This window comes from Gracilinanus agilis, chromosome 3, assembly GCF_016433145.1.
Source record: "Gracilinanus agilis isolate LMUSP501 chromosome 3, AgileGrace, whole genome shotgun sequence".
NCBI lineage: Eukaryota > Metazoa > Chordata > Mammalia > Didelphimorphia > Didelphidae > Gracilinanus > Gracilinanus agilis.
Window position 1 is genome coordinate 75,263,308 of NC_058132.1, and position 15,969 is coordinate 75,279,276.

Below are 15,969 nucleotides of genomic sequence, written 5' to 3' on the forward strand. Positions count from 1 at the left end.
GGTCGAGTAGGAGATGCTGTTTGTTAGACCTGAGACCTTGGTGAGACTGTTCTTACTACATGTGGTGAGTCAAGAAGACTGATTCCTTTAAACTCCCTGTTGGTACTAGCCTCCAGAGGGGCCCCTGATTAAGAGGAACCCTCATTGCTAAAACCCTTATTAATTGACTTTTAGGCTCTCTGGATGGGACCTCTGGAGCCCTTCCAGAGTAAAGCCAGGGATTGAGTACATAATCTAGTTCTTTAAGCTAGATCTCTTACTCTACCCTCTTCTCATCTCTCTACTTTCACTCTCTCCTATATTTTATAAATAAATTACTAAAATTATTTTAGGAATAGATATTTATTCAATTCCTTGGTGACCATACCTTTAAATATTAATATCCAACCAACCCCCCCCCTTTTCCCCTTTTACAAAACAAAACTATTACTTCTTGTAGATGATACAATGGTATCCTTAGAGAACCCTAGAAAATCAACTAAACAATTAGTTGAAATAATTAATATCTTTAGCAAAATTGTAGGACACAAAATAAACCCACATAAATCATCAGCATTTCTATATATTATCAACAAAGTTCCACAGCAAATGATAGAAAGAAAAGTCCATTAAAAATAACTCTATAGACAATATAAAATAACTGGGAATTTACTTGCCAAGAAAAAATACAGGAATTATAAGAACACAATTACAAAACACTTTTCACATGAATAAAGTCAAATCTAAACAACTGGAAAAACATCAATTGCTCATGGGTAGGCTGAGTTAGTATACTAGAAGTTACAATTCTATTTAATTTAATTTGCTTATTCAGTGTCATACCAATCAAACGATTAAAAAACTACTTTATAGAACTAGAAAAATAATAACAAAATTCATCTGAAAGAACAAAAGATCAAGAATATCAAGGAAATTAATGTGGATGGTGGCCTAGTAGTACTAGATTTCAAATTCTACTATAAAAAGTAATAATCATCAAAACAATCTGGGACTGGCTAAGAAATAGATGGCGGATCAATGGAATAGATGAGGGGAAAATGATCTCAGAAATCTAATGTTTGATAAACTGAAAGAGCCCAAATTTCTCTGATAAAGGTCTCATTTCTCAAATAATTGAGAAGTAAAATGTATAAGAATATAAGCCATTCCCCAACTGACAAAGTCAAAGGATATGAACAAACAGCTTTCAGATGAAGAAATCAAAGCTATCAGTAATCATATGAAAAAATGCTCCAAATCATTATTGATTAGAAAAATAAAAATTAAAATAGCTCTGAGGTACCACCTCACACCTATAAGATCGGCCAATATGACAATAAAGGAAAGTGATAAATATTGGAGGGAATGTGGCAAAATTGGGACACTAATGCATTGCTGGTAGAGTTGTGAACTGATTCAACCATTGCATTTTTTTTAAATTTTTTTAAATTTTAAACCCTTAACTTCTGTGTATTGACTTTATAGGTGGAAGATTGGTAAGGGTAGGCAATGAGGGTCAAGTGACTTGCCCAGGGTCACACAGCTGGGAAGTGTCTGAGGCCGGATTTGAACCTAGGACCTCCTGTCTCTAGGCCTGGCTCTCAATCCACTGAGCTACCCAGCTGCCCCTCAATCATTGCATTTTAGAACAATGCCCAAAGGGTTATAAAATTATGCATACCCTTTGATCCAGTAATACCACTACTAGGTCTGTATATCAAAGAGATCCAAAAGAAGGGGAAAGGACCTACTTGTAAAAAAATATTTTTAGCACCCTTTTGGGGGTGGCAAAGAATTGGAAATGAAGAGGTTGTCCATCAACTGGGGAATGGCTGAACAAATTGTGGTATGTGATGGAATATTATTGTGCAATAAGAAATGATGAACAAGATGATTTCAGAAAGAGCTGGAAAGACTTACATTAACTGATGCAAAGTGAAATAAGCAGAACCAGAACAGTTTATACAGTAACAGCAATATAGTGAGATGATCAACTGTGAAAGACTTAGCTACTCTCAGCACTACAATGATCCAGGGCAATTCTGAAAGATTGATGATAAGGAATGCTATCTACCTCCAGAGAAAGAACTATTGGGAGTCAGAATGCAGATCAAAATATACTATTTTTCATTTTAGTTTGTTTGGGTTTTTATTTTGGGGTTTTAGTTTTATATGATTATTCTCTTACAAAAATAAATAATATGGAAATGTGTTTTGCATGACAATACATGTATAACCCAGATCAAATTACTTACCATCTCTGGGAAGGGACAGGAGGAGACAGTTTGGATCATATAGCCTAAGAAAACTTACATGGAAAATTGTTATTACCTGTAATTGCTAAAATAAGATACCTTTCCCCCACCAAAAAAAAGACTTAGTACTGTGCTTGGTACATAGTAAGCACTTAATAATAAATGTCTGTTAGTTTTCTTTTCAGAACTGCCGTCTGAAGGATCTCTTGAAAAAAAAAATCTATAAACTCCTCAGTGGGGAGAAGATTTCATAGACCTCACTTGAAGTTGCATTTAAGGAAATTACTTTGGTTTATACCTTGAAGGTTTATTCATCTATATATCGTGTTAGACCTGTACAGATTCAATCCTTATTACTGCCTCCAAGGACAAACTCATTCTAACTCTGAAGCAAAATTGCAATCATATCAATATCATACATAAGGCCAATTTCTACAAAATTCACTCTAGTTGCTAAATTTCCCTTGGAATAGGTCAATTCATTCTTTTAGGAGTCATTTGGTACTAAAGCAATGACAGAATCATGAATCATTAGAGTTAGAAGGAACCTTAGAGACCACAGAGTAAAACCTTATTTTAAAGTATAAGGATAAAAAATAATAAAGGCTGCTATAATAATATATATTAGTATTTTAATTAAAGCCATGCTGATAGATAAAGTTATTAGACCACGCGCTTGTAAGAATTCAAAATCGCCGCTCCAGTCATTATTACCTCTTCCTCAGTCTGCTGGCCAAGAGCCCACTCCCTCCTAACCCAGGAGATTATAAACTCTTCCCTGCGTGGAGACATAGGTGTCCCCACGCCCAAAGAACCGGAACCAGAAACCCGTTGGACCACAGGAAATGTAGTTTGATAATGTTCATAGAAAATACATATATATACTTAAAGATGACATCTCCCAAATTTCACTTTTACAAAAGTACTTTTGAAACATGGCTACCTAGATAGGTTGGTTTCTAATAGGGATGATTGTAACTGTGTCAATTTGCTGATTTTATTTGCTGTCTTATTATGACTGAATCTAAGATCTTTTTATGATTACGAAATGTGGTACTGAAATACATGAGGATCCCTGGGGATGAGAGCAATCTTGGTGCTCTACCTCTTTTCTCCCAAAAATAGTCATTGCAAATGGAATGGACTCATCTCAAGTGGACAGTGAGAGTTCAGTTTTCACATAGTCTTAATTGTAAAACAGCAATTCTGTATATGGAATCTTAGAACTTGAAAGGTCTTAGATGCTTCCTAGTCTAATATGGGAATCTGCCCCTAGCATTCCTTACAAATGGTCATCCAGTCTCTGCTTGAACACTTCAAGTGAAGGGGAATTATTCTGAAGTAAGTCCATCTTTTTGGTTAGCTCTCCTTTAATACATAGTCAAAAATCTACTTTCCTGTAACTTCTACATGTTGAGCCTCACTCTCTTCTTTGTTAAAAAAAAAAAAAAAACAAAACACAAAACAAAACAAAAAAAACTAAGTTTATTTCTCTGGCCATGTGGCAGCACTAAAACTATCTGAAGGTCCCTATAATGTCTCCAAAGTGTCATCTCCTTCAGAACAGGTATCTCCAGCTCCTTCAATATGACATGGTTTCCAGATCCTTCACCATCCTAGTCACCTTGCTTTGGATATATTCTAGTTTGTCAAAGTCCTTCTCAAAACGTGACACAGAGGGGGCAAGGTTCCAGATGTTTTGATATGATTTGATAAACAGTGGTGTGATGGGTATAGAAGGACCATTATTGCTTTTTTAAAAAGCAGCTGCTCAGACACTTCCTAGCTGTGTGAACCTGGGCAAGTCACTTCACTGCCTAGCCCATACCACTCTTCTGCCTTGGAACCAATACGGTATTGAATTAAAAAAAAAAGAAAAGAAAAGAAAAAAAAAGCAGCTGTAATCTTGTCCTTCATTTTGAATGCATGTTAATTAGTGTCTTAACTCTGACAAAAGCACTGAACACAATGGTTAAGAACTTTGGTTATCTTATATCTCCTTTGCTCCCACATGCTCAAGCCTTATATCTCAAATATAGACTTTTTATTTCTAATGGCACCACTATCATTCAGAGAGTCTATCCTCTAACCTAGACTAATTGAGCAGCCTACCTGATAACTGTCTCCAGTTTCTTTCACCTTTAGTTTTAAACCTTTATATTCTGTCTTATTAACAACTCTAAGACAGAAGGGCAAAGGCTAGGCAAACAGAGTTAAATGACTTGGCCAGGGTCACACAAAAGGAAGTGGCTGAGGCCAAATTTGAACCCAGATTCCCCCAACTCCAGGGCTGTTGTTTTATCTACTGTACCACCTAGTTGCCCTCAATTTGTGCTACTTTGTAATATTCATAATGTACAGGCCTGATTGTATCAATCTTCTGATAATAATTCAAAGACTCTCTACTACCTACCAAATAAACGTATAAAGCTATGACAGCTTGGCATTCTAGGCTCTTCAGAATTTGGTCTCAGCTTACTTTTCTGGCCTTATTGCCAATTCCTTTCCTTCATTCCTCCTATGAACTGAACTGTTCAGGGCTCCTTGCCCACATAAACTATATTCCCAAACCCCTGTGATATCATTCCTATCCCTAAATTTCCATCTGTTGAGTTAGCATCCATCCTTCAAGATTGAGCTAAAATGACATCACTTCCTTTTTAGTCAGAAGTATTTTCCCTATTTAACTTTTACCTCTCCTATGTTAGGGTATTATCACATTCTACTTTCCATAATAATAACATGTATGTCTCATTGCTCTATTTGACTGAAAACTCCTTAAAGGCAGGAATCGTGCTTTTCATTCATCTCTGTATTCCCACTGTGCCTGACACAGAACCTCTTTCCCACATAGTAGTATGGAATTGATGTGTCCAACTGAGCTTTTGTCCCAGTTCTTCTGTCAACCCACTAAAGCTTTAACAGAACTGAAGGGTGTGTTCTAATCCTTCTTTAGAAAATGAGGAAAAAAAGAGATTATCAAAACCAACAGTATGACAGTGTTGATGTTCAATAGGTTTGGTCTGATGTAGGCTGTTCCAGATGCCTACACTAATTCTAACACCAGAGATGCTAGTGCTGCTTGAATATACACATACCTTAATGAGCTAGTTGAGCCCTTTTCAGCACTGTTCATCCACCTTTGGTATCCAGATCTCACCCAACTCTCACCTGTGGCTCTAAGAAGCTGTAGCATAAGAGCAGCCACAGCCTGATAAAACCATCTCAACAGATGGATGAAGCCAATAGGCCACCAATCCATTTGATAAGTCGGGGAGAGTGACTATCCCAAGCATTTGAAGACTTCCCTTAGCAGAATGGACAACAGCCATGAAGACAGCTGAAGCAGGCTCTGTGGAGTGTTTAGAACTTGGTTAGACAATTAGAGATAACAAAGTCACCCACTGCATTCAGAGACCACTTCCAGTCGTTCTGACTTTTGTCTTGCCATTGGACTTTAATGACTCTGGAAGAGAGTGAGGCTGAAGATTTTATGCAACTCTGCCTCACTTAAATCCAATTTTTCACAAGTAAGGGTATCACCCATAATGTTACTGATCCTCTTTGAAAACAAAGGATAAATGAAACTAACACAGAGATCCAAATGCTCTTGTATTTGTGAAGTCACCCAGCCTGGCCCCTCAATTAAGCTCCAACCATTCTTTATACGGTATCAGCAACAATGCTCACATTTCTATCACTCTTGATTTTTTAAGACTTGAGAAGTGCTTTACATATACAATTTCATTGTACTGACCCCACCAATAACCCTGGGAGGAAGTGGCTTAATATGATCCCCATTTCATAGAAGAGGATGCTGAGGCAGGGAAGTGAACTGCCCAGGACCACATAATATTTGGCATCTAGCCCCTGAACCATGCTGCTTTTCAAGCAAACAAACACTGATCTGGAGTCAGAAGCCCTGAATGAATCTTGGCTCTGCTACTTTCTTACTAGTTTTGGGACATAAGGCAAGTCACTCTCTTTAGTTTCTCCACATGTAAAATGGGGGACATCAAGCTAGCTGGGTTACTTAATCTCAAAGACTGTGAAGAGAATGTGCAGAAGCTGCTGTGTACAATGTTAAGTACCATATCAATGTAGCATCATACCTACCCTTCAGACGTAGGCCCAAGTTCATGTCAAGATTTTTCCATGGCCCTCATGATAAGATTTTCTCAAGTAATGCCAATAAATTAACCTGGACTTTTCCTTCACATAATATTGAGTCAAAAATGATTTTTCAGAAGAGTATCTAACCTTGAGTCATTTTTTAGTTGTGTACAACTCTTTTGTGACCTCATGTGGGGTTTTCTTGGCAAAGATCTTAGAATGATTTCCTTCTCCTCCATCTGAGGAACTGAGGTAAACAGTATTAAATGACTTGCCCAAGATCACACAGATAGGAAGTGTCTGAGGCCAGATGCGAACTCAGGAAGATGGGTCTTCCTGACTCCAGGCCTGGCACTCTATCTACTGTGCCATTTAGCTGCCCCACATTTAATCTTGACTACTCCTAAATAGGAATGCCTTCTACAACTTCTCAGTAAGACTCTACTTTGAACACTACTCTGATAACAATACACAGCTCTGAAGGTGGTTCTGAACAGAGAAAATAATTAAGATTTTTTTCTTTATTACAAGCTGATATTGGTTTCTCTACCATTTCTTTTCCACTGTTCCTAGCTCTGTCCTATAGGGTCGAGGAGAGCAAGTCTAATTGCTTGTCTACAAATATCTTCAGATCCTTGGAGAATGATCACCTTGCCTTCTAAATCTTCTCGTTTCCAAGCTGTCTCCCACATCCTGAGCATTCTATTTCTGAGCAGAACCTATTTTCCCTAGCCCTGAATCCTGGTGACATCAAAGGAGAGGCAGGAAGGAAATGCCATACTGAGAATCTTGACTGCACACAATGGTCCCCAAGTTGTTGTCTTCAACACACATTTAGCTGCTGACAATTTGTGCAAAGCATAATACACACTGGCTGTGTCCTTTCACGTTCACCTTGGTGCCCATTGACATTTCTCAAAGTTCAAAGGCCCAACACTGAAATATGTCCAGATCTGGATGCTATGTTTTAAAATGGAGACCAGGAAGTTTACATATGCCCAGTAGATGGAAAGCAGGATATTGAGGGGATCAAGAGGTACTCTGGTTGAAGAGGAACCCCCAAAGGAATTGAATACAAGAATATGATATCAGAATTAGAGAGGCTGGGTTCAAATCCTCATATGTAAAATGAGGAGGTTTGGACCATCAAATTTCTTAAGATTCTTGACTATGTTTAGTCAAAATAAAATAAGACATGGTAGAGACATGACTGCTATGTTCAAATAATTGAGAAGCAGTCATACTGAAGTGGATTTGACGTGCTCTGCTGGTCCCAGAGACTAAAACCAAGAAATGAAAGCTACAGGGAGGTAGATTTTTGGTTCGACATAAAGAAAATTTTCCTAACAAAATTGTCTAAAAATGAAATAGGCTGCTTTATGGATGAAATTCCCCTACAAGTTGTTAAGTGGTGGCATGGAAAGATGAAAATAGGATTCATGATTTGTGCAGAAGTCCCTTTCCACTTCTAAATTTAGAATTCCACCATTCTATGACTATGGTGGTTCTTGGAATTCACTGAAGCCCTCCCAGCCACAGACAATATTGTCTGCAAACAAAGGGCCCTACAGGTATTTGTCAATTTAAAACAAAAGCAAATCAACAATAATCCTAAAATAGAGGAAAGATGAGATGAATCAGGCTAGCAGGTCACATACAGTTCAGGCAAATCCTTTCCCCCAAGAAATTTTGAGACAATACACTGATCTTGAACAAGGGACTGCCCTCTCTAGACCTCAGTTTCCTCATTTAGGAAATGAGGGAGGCATGATCTTTAAGATCTCTTCCTTAGGCAGCTGGGTGGTTCAGTGGATAGAGCCAGTCTTCAGGAAGAAGTCTTTCTGGATTCAAATTTGACCTTAGACACTTGCCTAGCCCTTACTGCTCTTCTGCCTTGGAATTGATACTTAATATTGACTCTAAGAAGAAGGTAAAGTTTTAAAAAAAAGTCTCTTCCAGGGGTGTGTGTACACACACACACACACACACACACACACACACACACACACACACACACACACCCCTGGGAGAGACTTTTTTTTAATATGGAGAGAGACAGAGAGATAGAGAGACAGAGACTGACTTCTAAAGATTTCTGTTGGAAAAGAACATATACTTTTAGGAGAGAACAGGAAGAAAAAAGCAAGCTGATTAATTCTAGCAGTCTAAACCAAGTCAGAATTAAAATATTTGCTCCAATAGACTTTTGGAAGTTGTATTTTTGAGCTTCTGGAATCCTGATCTAGTCTGTCTAGAGCTATTCTAAAGGCAAAAGCATCAAGGTCTGACAGGTCTGACAGCATGAAGCACCCAGAATGTTATTTGTAAACTAGTTGCCACTGCCAATCCCTAAAGACAATGGGAGTCATTTCTCTGCCTAGATAACTGGGTCAGGCTACAATAGGCCACTACACATTCTGGCTATGTCATCATAGGGCTTAATGCAATCACTGGGAAATGATTTGATAGACAAACTATTTAAAATTAAGAGGTTTCCTGTGAACAATATTTATGGATAACTTTTCTACACCTTTTCTCGTTTAGCTGATGTGAGAATTATAGAGATATTCTTAATCACTTCCCCCAATTTTGTTCTTTGTTGAATTAGCAGAAGTCATGTTGGTTGGTATTACTAAAGTCAAATCGACAAACATTTATTGAGTGCTTATTACATGCCAGGCACCATGCTAAGTACTGGGGATACCAAGAAAGGCAAACAAAATAATTCTGACTCTCAAAGTGCTCAGACTAATGGGGATACAACATGCCAACAATTATATACGAACAAGATTTGGACAGGATAAAATGCAGACAACCTTGGAGGGAAGGTACTAACACTAAGGGAGATCAGGAATTTTTAAATTTTTAAGTAAATATAAATTTTTATTTTGAATTAAAACAAATTCTTCAGAATCACAAACATAGTATTACAAATAAATACTAATGGATTTGGAGTTAAGGGATCTGGGTTAGAAGTGTAGCTCTGATACTACCTGTGTGACCTGAGGCAAGTCTCTTAACCTTTCAGGGCCTCAGTAACCTCAAATGGAAAACTGGTGGGTATACTAAGATAGTAGTTATTAAAATGTGGTCTCAGCCCTAAGCTGGCATCTGAAAGGTCAACATTATTTTCATAACAATACTAAGACATTTTAATTTCTAATATGGCAAAAAATAATAGATATAACCAACAACAAACAAAAGCTCTTTGGAAGGTCCTCAGATTAAAAGGTTTGAGATGATCTCTAAATTCTATTATAACACTGCTACTGAGAGCCCTATGGAGTCAATCCTAGAGCCTGTCTTAACAGGGGTTAACACCGGCCTCAAAATTCCTTTAGGACAATAACCTCGAACCCACAGAAAATATAACTTAGGGATCCTTTTCTTAGAAGCTGCCCAAACTAACAAACGGTACAGAGGTGGTGAAGTGGATAGAGCTCCAAGCCTGGAGTCATGAAGGTTTATCTTCCTTAGTTCAAATCTGGCCTCAAACATACCTACTAGCTGTGTAACCTTGGGCAAGTTACCCTGTTTTACCTCCATATCCTCATCTTTAAAATAAGCATGAGAAAGAAATGGCAAACTATTTATTTTCACTCTAGCATTTTTTGCCAAGAAAATCCCAAATGGAGTCACACAATATAGAGGTGAATGGGCCATTTAACTGGAGTATATTGTCTTGGTGAGTATCTGCCTATCTATTAAAAGAGAAGGTTTAACCTCAGGCCATCTTTTTCCTGGGGAAATGTGCATTCTTTATAAGTTTCTAAGATGATGGTGGGAATGAGGATAGTAAGGCCTGTGACCAGGGGTATGACCTAAATAAGCCTTCAATAACCCCAGAATCTGGGATCTTTGGTTTTACAGCCTCAGAAAACACTTTCTCTGCTCCCGAGATTCAACAAAAGCAGAGCTCAGGTGTTAGGATTGATGATGGCAATGAGATCACTATACAAAGAGAAAGCACTCAAGTGTTGTAAAATTTGGCTTTGGAAGATAATACAGAGGGATTGAATATGGGACTCAAGTGAAAAAAAAAATTATAGCTGACAAAAGAAGAAAAAAATTGCCTTTTTCCTAAGAGTCTGGTGCTTAATACAACCAAAGAAAAGATATCACAGAAAATCAACAGTTCGAGTTTTGAGCCTAACAGAAAACATTCTCTCTTAAGGAGGTTACCTAAAGAAATCCAGAAGCTGGATACTATTCATTCCTAATCAGTGATGCCGTCTAGCCTGCTAAAAAAAAAAGGAAGGAGGATGGGCTACAATGTGATTCAGTTTGCCAGACTAAACAAGGACCTGTCTCTAGGGTACTGGTATGAACCTGTTGCTCCTAAAGTAAATTCTGAACAAGTGTTGCCCATAATGCCATTCTCTAGATCTGGATAACTGCTGAGACAAGTTGTACAAATGGACCAATATGCCACTATGAAATGTGAGAGATAATTTCATGTGCTTTACTTAGGATAAAAAATAAGAGTTGGACAAGTATATATAGGAGAAAGGTACCTTGACAGTGGTTGACATGAAAAGGGGGGAGGGGTGCTTCTTAGTGGCCTGAACGCTCAATAAACAACAATGACAAGGCAATCAAAAAAGTGAATTTATTCATATACTACATTAAGGGGTGCAGTGTCCTTAACTGAAATTTGCTAATATAGACTAGATCTGGAATGCTATATTTTTTCCATTTTGAGGTCTATTTTAAGAGGAACATTGTCAGACTAGTGAATGTCAACAAATCTCAAGGAGGATTGAAAGGGGAAGGGGACATACAAAGACTGGTTGAAATAACTGAAAAAATTTAGCCTAAAGATGAAAAATCAGGGAGGGGGAAGGGATTTGAGGGGCAGGGAGAAATGATAGTTGTCTGCAAATGTTCTCTTCTCTGGAATGCAAGTCCAGCATGTCCAATAGATATCTTAAACTCCACATGTCCAGAACTGAACTCATTTTCCCCCTCAAACTTCCCTATTGCTGAGGAGGCAATTCCTATCAGTCCTTGAAACTCCAAACCTAAGTGTCATCCTCAACTCTGCATTATTTCTCACCTCCCATATCCAATCTGTTACCAAAACCTGTAAATTTCCCCTTTTCAACATCTCTCATATGTGCCCCCTTCTCTATGGCACTGCTCCCACTCAAGTGCAGGTTCTTATCATCTCATGCCTCCTACAAGTCTCTCCCCAGTCCATTCTCAGTTCAGCTGCTGAGCATGTTTTTTACTTTTTTTGAATCCCCACCACTTCTCATAGTACCTGGCACAGAGGCAGGTGCTTAAAAAATGCTTGCTGACTGTCTAATGGCCAAACAATTGTCCAGTCCTATCTATTTCACCTTCTTACGAACATCTTTCATACCTGCCCCCTTCTCTCTCCTTCCGACACTGTTGCTATCCTGGTGCAAGTCCTTCTCTCCTTTCACCTGGGATGGCTGGCCTCTAGCTGAGTATATTTTTGCATAAAGGGCTCAGTGCTGTTCCTGCCTGACTAACCAGATGTGCCAAAGGAGCCCAAGAGTGCTTCTTGTTAGTTAAGAGAACCAAGACACCCTCCTCTCCATTCTCAAGGAAAGTAAATTACTTTCTGAATCAATTAAATCTCTGCTTCACTTTTGCAAGATTTTAAATGCAAAACTATTGTACCAATAAAGGGTAAGGGTGGAACATTTCAGCTTTAACTCCTTGTGAAGCATTTTTACAACCTGTTGAGCCTGCCTCGGACTAGTTCTTTTTCAGTTCATTCCACATTTCCAAAGTCTCCATTCATTTATTCAGGGAATACCACCACAAGAGGACAGATACAAAATGGAATCATAGAATTAGCCATTTAGCTGGACCTATACACCAATAGAAGAACCCCTCTCTGATGGGCTGATGAGTGAAAAAATCCAAGGAGGGGAAGCCTGCTAAACTTCTGGAGGGCTCCAACATCAGGAAAGTACCCTAATTGACACTGACCAAGTTGATGTCTTCCAGTCAGTTTTCTAGTTCTGTCCTCTGAGAGGCCAAAAAGCAAACTCTAACCTGTCCTCCACATGCCTGAAAAGAGATGTCATGTCCCCAAAAACTTTTCTCCCTATTTCTTAACCTTTCATCAGAAGCAATGAAGCAGTTGGTAGTGCAAATGCATAGAATGCTGGGCCTAAAGTCAGGAAGACCTGAGTTTAAATCTAGCCTCAGATATTTACTAGCTGTATAACCCCTGCACAAGTCACTTAACGCTGTGTTCCTCAGTTTCCTCAACTGTAAAATGGGTGCTAATACTAGCACCTACCTTCTAGGGTTGTGATGTACTCAATAAATGTTTATTCCTTTATTGTCTTCTGGACATTCTTCAGTTTATCAATACTATCCTTAAACAGTGGTGTCCAAAATTAAACACAATACTTCACATGTAAGGTCTGATGAGGGCTGCGTATATAAAATCTGTAGCCTCCCTGTTCTAAAAGGATACTTCTCTCTTAAAAACACTCAAGATGGGATTAACTGACTGACACATGACACTACTGGTTCCAGCTGAATTTGCAGGCCACTAAAACTCCAAGATCTTTTTCAAAACAACTTATATCTGTACCCATGTCTCCCCCACCTTATATTTGGATTAAGAACGCTAACAAGTTTCATTTTCATGTTCTGAAACATAAAGTATGAATTAAGAGATATGAGTTTAAAACCCAATTATCACTAATGCTATAGGACCCTTCACCTGTGATTCTCCATACCTGCAAGGTTAATCTCGACAAGTTCTTAAAATTCCTGTGATGTACAAGGTTTGGTCAAAGAAGATGAATTCACTTAAGTGGTATGGGGACTGAATAGTCTGGAATATCAAAGCTGGGATCAACTCCTTAAATTACCCAGGAACCCCCAGCTACAACTAATCTATCTCCCCATGGCCAAGAAAAGCATCACACTTATGCCTATGCACTTGAACACATCCCCAATGGCAGGTTGTTGAAGGGATGGCTTTTATATATATATATATATATAAAATGAGGATGAAAAAGTAATCAGGAGGAGCTGGGTTCAACTGTGGCCTTCAAACACTTCCACCCTGAGCAAGTCACTTAACTCCAACTGCCTACTCCTTTGCTTTAAAACAAAAGGTAAAGGGTTTTGTTTTATTTTTTAAGCAATCAGCATTTAAACAATATATTTACATAGATCAAGTCTTTTTATCATTACAACCACCCTGTGAGATGGGATGCTATTATTCCCTCCATTTTACAGAGAGGCTGCTAGAAGATAAGGGCCTCACTGGGGGTCAAACTGCAGCTAAAGTGTCGGAAGTCCAACTGACTTCAGGTCTGGTGCTTTATCCACTGAGGACACATAATAGTAGCACCAATCCCACAAGGTTGAGGTGGGGGAGAAGGGGGTCCAAACTTTACAACCTTAAAATGTTCTATAATTACCTGCTACTAGTAGCAGCAGCAGCAGTAGTAGTAGAAGCAGTGATAGTAATAATAGAAGTAGTAGTAGAAGCAATGTAATAGAAGTAGCTGTAGGAGTAGAAGCAGTAGTGGTAGTAGTAATGATAGTAACAGTAGAAGCAGCGTAGTATAAGTAGTAATAGTGCTGGTAGTAGTAGTAACAGAAGAAGTAGTAGCAGTAACGGTAGTGTAGTAAAAGCAATAAGAGAGAAGAAGTAGAAGTAGTAGTAGTAGTAGTAGTAGTAGTAGTAGTAGTAGTAGTAGTAGNAAGAAGTAGAAGTAGTAGTAGTAGTAGTAGTAGTAGTAGTAGTAGTAGTAGTAGTAGTAGTAGTGGTGGTGGTGGTGGTGGTATAGTATAAGCTGGGGGGAGGGTCACCTGGGGAAGCGGAAGGAAGAGAAATAAATATTTATTAAGCGTGTGCCAGGCACTGAACAAATGTGATCTCTGGTGATCCTAATGAACTACTAACGAGCCGAAGTTCGGTGGCTCCTCCGGACGGCTCCGGTTCGGCGGGGACGGAGGAGAGAGGGCACGCTCGGCCCTCGCCTCGGAGAAACTGAAAAGGGTGCCCGGGGAATGGCACTCACCCGCCATGCCGAGACACCCCTCCCCAGACAGGTCCCGGCGGCTGCGGGCCGTACTCCGGGGCCCCTCAGTCAGAGCTCCGGGAAGAGCTCTCGGCCCCTTCGGGGAAAGAGACGAAGGCAAAGAGGGAAGGAGCGTTTGCCCCAGCCCGGCCCCACCTCAGCCCCCGCTCCGCTCCAGAGCCCGCCGCACCGCCGAAGGGACCCCGGGCCGTCTCAAGCAGGGCCCGGCTGAGGCCGCCAGAGTTGTCTCCGGCCTGAGTGTGTGGAGGTCTCTCGACTCCCCCGACCTCCTCGCTCCCAAGAGCACTCACCCATCCCGGCGCAGCTCCGCTCTCTCAGGACACCCCGGCGGCTCTGGCGGCGGATCCAGCGGACAATATGGCGACGCGGCACGACGGCGGCCCCAAGTGGACAAACTTCCTTAGCCTTGGTCCGACGCCAGAACGCGCTTAGAACTCGGTGGCATCGGTTACGTAGCGAGGGCGCGCTTAAAGGAGCCGTGTCCTGCAGGGACGAAGAGGGAAAGGGGCAGGACAAAACAAAAACATTTTTTAAGTTGGGTTTTTTGTGTTTTTTTTTTTTGTTTGGTATGCCAACACTTACACACTGGCCCATATTAGATGCGTAATAAATGCTAATTGTTGGATTTAATTGCTGGACTCTCTTTACACCATTCTGCATTTCCCCCACCACATTACTTGCTCTACAAGAAGCCTTTCCCAAACCCTCTTAATTCCAGTGCTTTCCCTCCTATTGATCATATATGTGTATATAAACATTTTAAGTGTATCTTGCTTTGTATGTCTGTGTCCATGTTGTCTTCCCTTTAAATTGTAAGCTTCTTCAGGGCAGGTAATGTATTTTGCTTCTTTTTGTATTCCTGGGGCTCAGCAGTCACTGGCCCTTAGTAGGCACTTAATAATACTTAATGATGATTGTTTGCTTACTCCCATCTTTCATTCTCATTTTCCTTCTTTCATTTCCCCAACTTCTTCCTCCAGTCAAAAGCAATCTGCTGAGTGAAATGGATTAAGTGTCAACACTGGCAGTTTCAATTCAGGACCCTTCAATGCTCACCTAGATTGAAGGTGGCAGGGATAGGATAGGAATGGCTCTTTTTCCTCCCTTTTCCCAAGTAATGCAAATGATCCAGTTTTATTGTCCTGAGTAAAGTCAAGAAAAATAACTCACAAGGATACAGAGGTTGAAAAGTCTCTGTACCAAGCCTCCTCCCCAATGGCCTAGAGCAAACAATTTGTAACACTTGCTGACTTTGGCGATTTGCTTTTCTGATCTTACCTGAAAAGTTACCCAATTTTTGGAGGAGGAACTGAGCTAGACAAGAGAATGACAGAGAGGTACCAGTTTCAACTGCCAAGGATGATGTACAACTGGGAACACACTGATTTAAACTAAATGATTGTGTTTTTTTATTCTCATTTTCCAGCAGAGATTAGAGTTTATTTTCTCAGTTCATAATTTTTCTTTCAAATGTAGTGCTGAAAAATATTTCCTAAGTTTTAAAGAAATTAACATTTTTCATTAATTAATTAAGAATATTCTCCCATGGTTATATGATTCATGTTCTTTCCCCT

General features: G+C 39.6%; 1 protein-coding gene across 1 annotated transcript in view; it reads right to left on the reverse strand.

Moving 5' to 3' along the window:
* Positions 1-15,421, reverse strand: part of KPNA6 (karyopherin subunit alpha 6) — a 77,470-nt gene extending 62,049 nt beyond the window's left edge. Inside the window, exon 1 of the mRNA XM_044668014.1 lies at positions 14,686-15,421. Within this exon, the coding sequence (XP_044523949.1) occupies positions 14,686-15,055 (370 nt within the window). The 5' untranslated portion in view covers positions 15,056-15,421. The remainder of the gene's footprint in view (positions 1-14,685) is intronic.
* Positions 15,422-15,969: the final 548 nt, after the last annotated feature.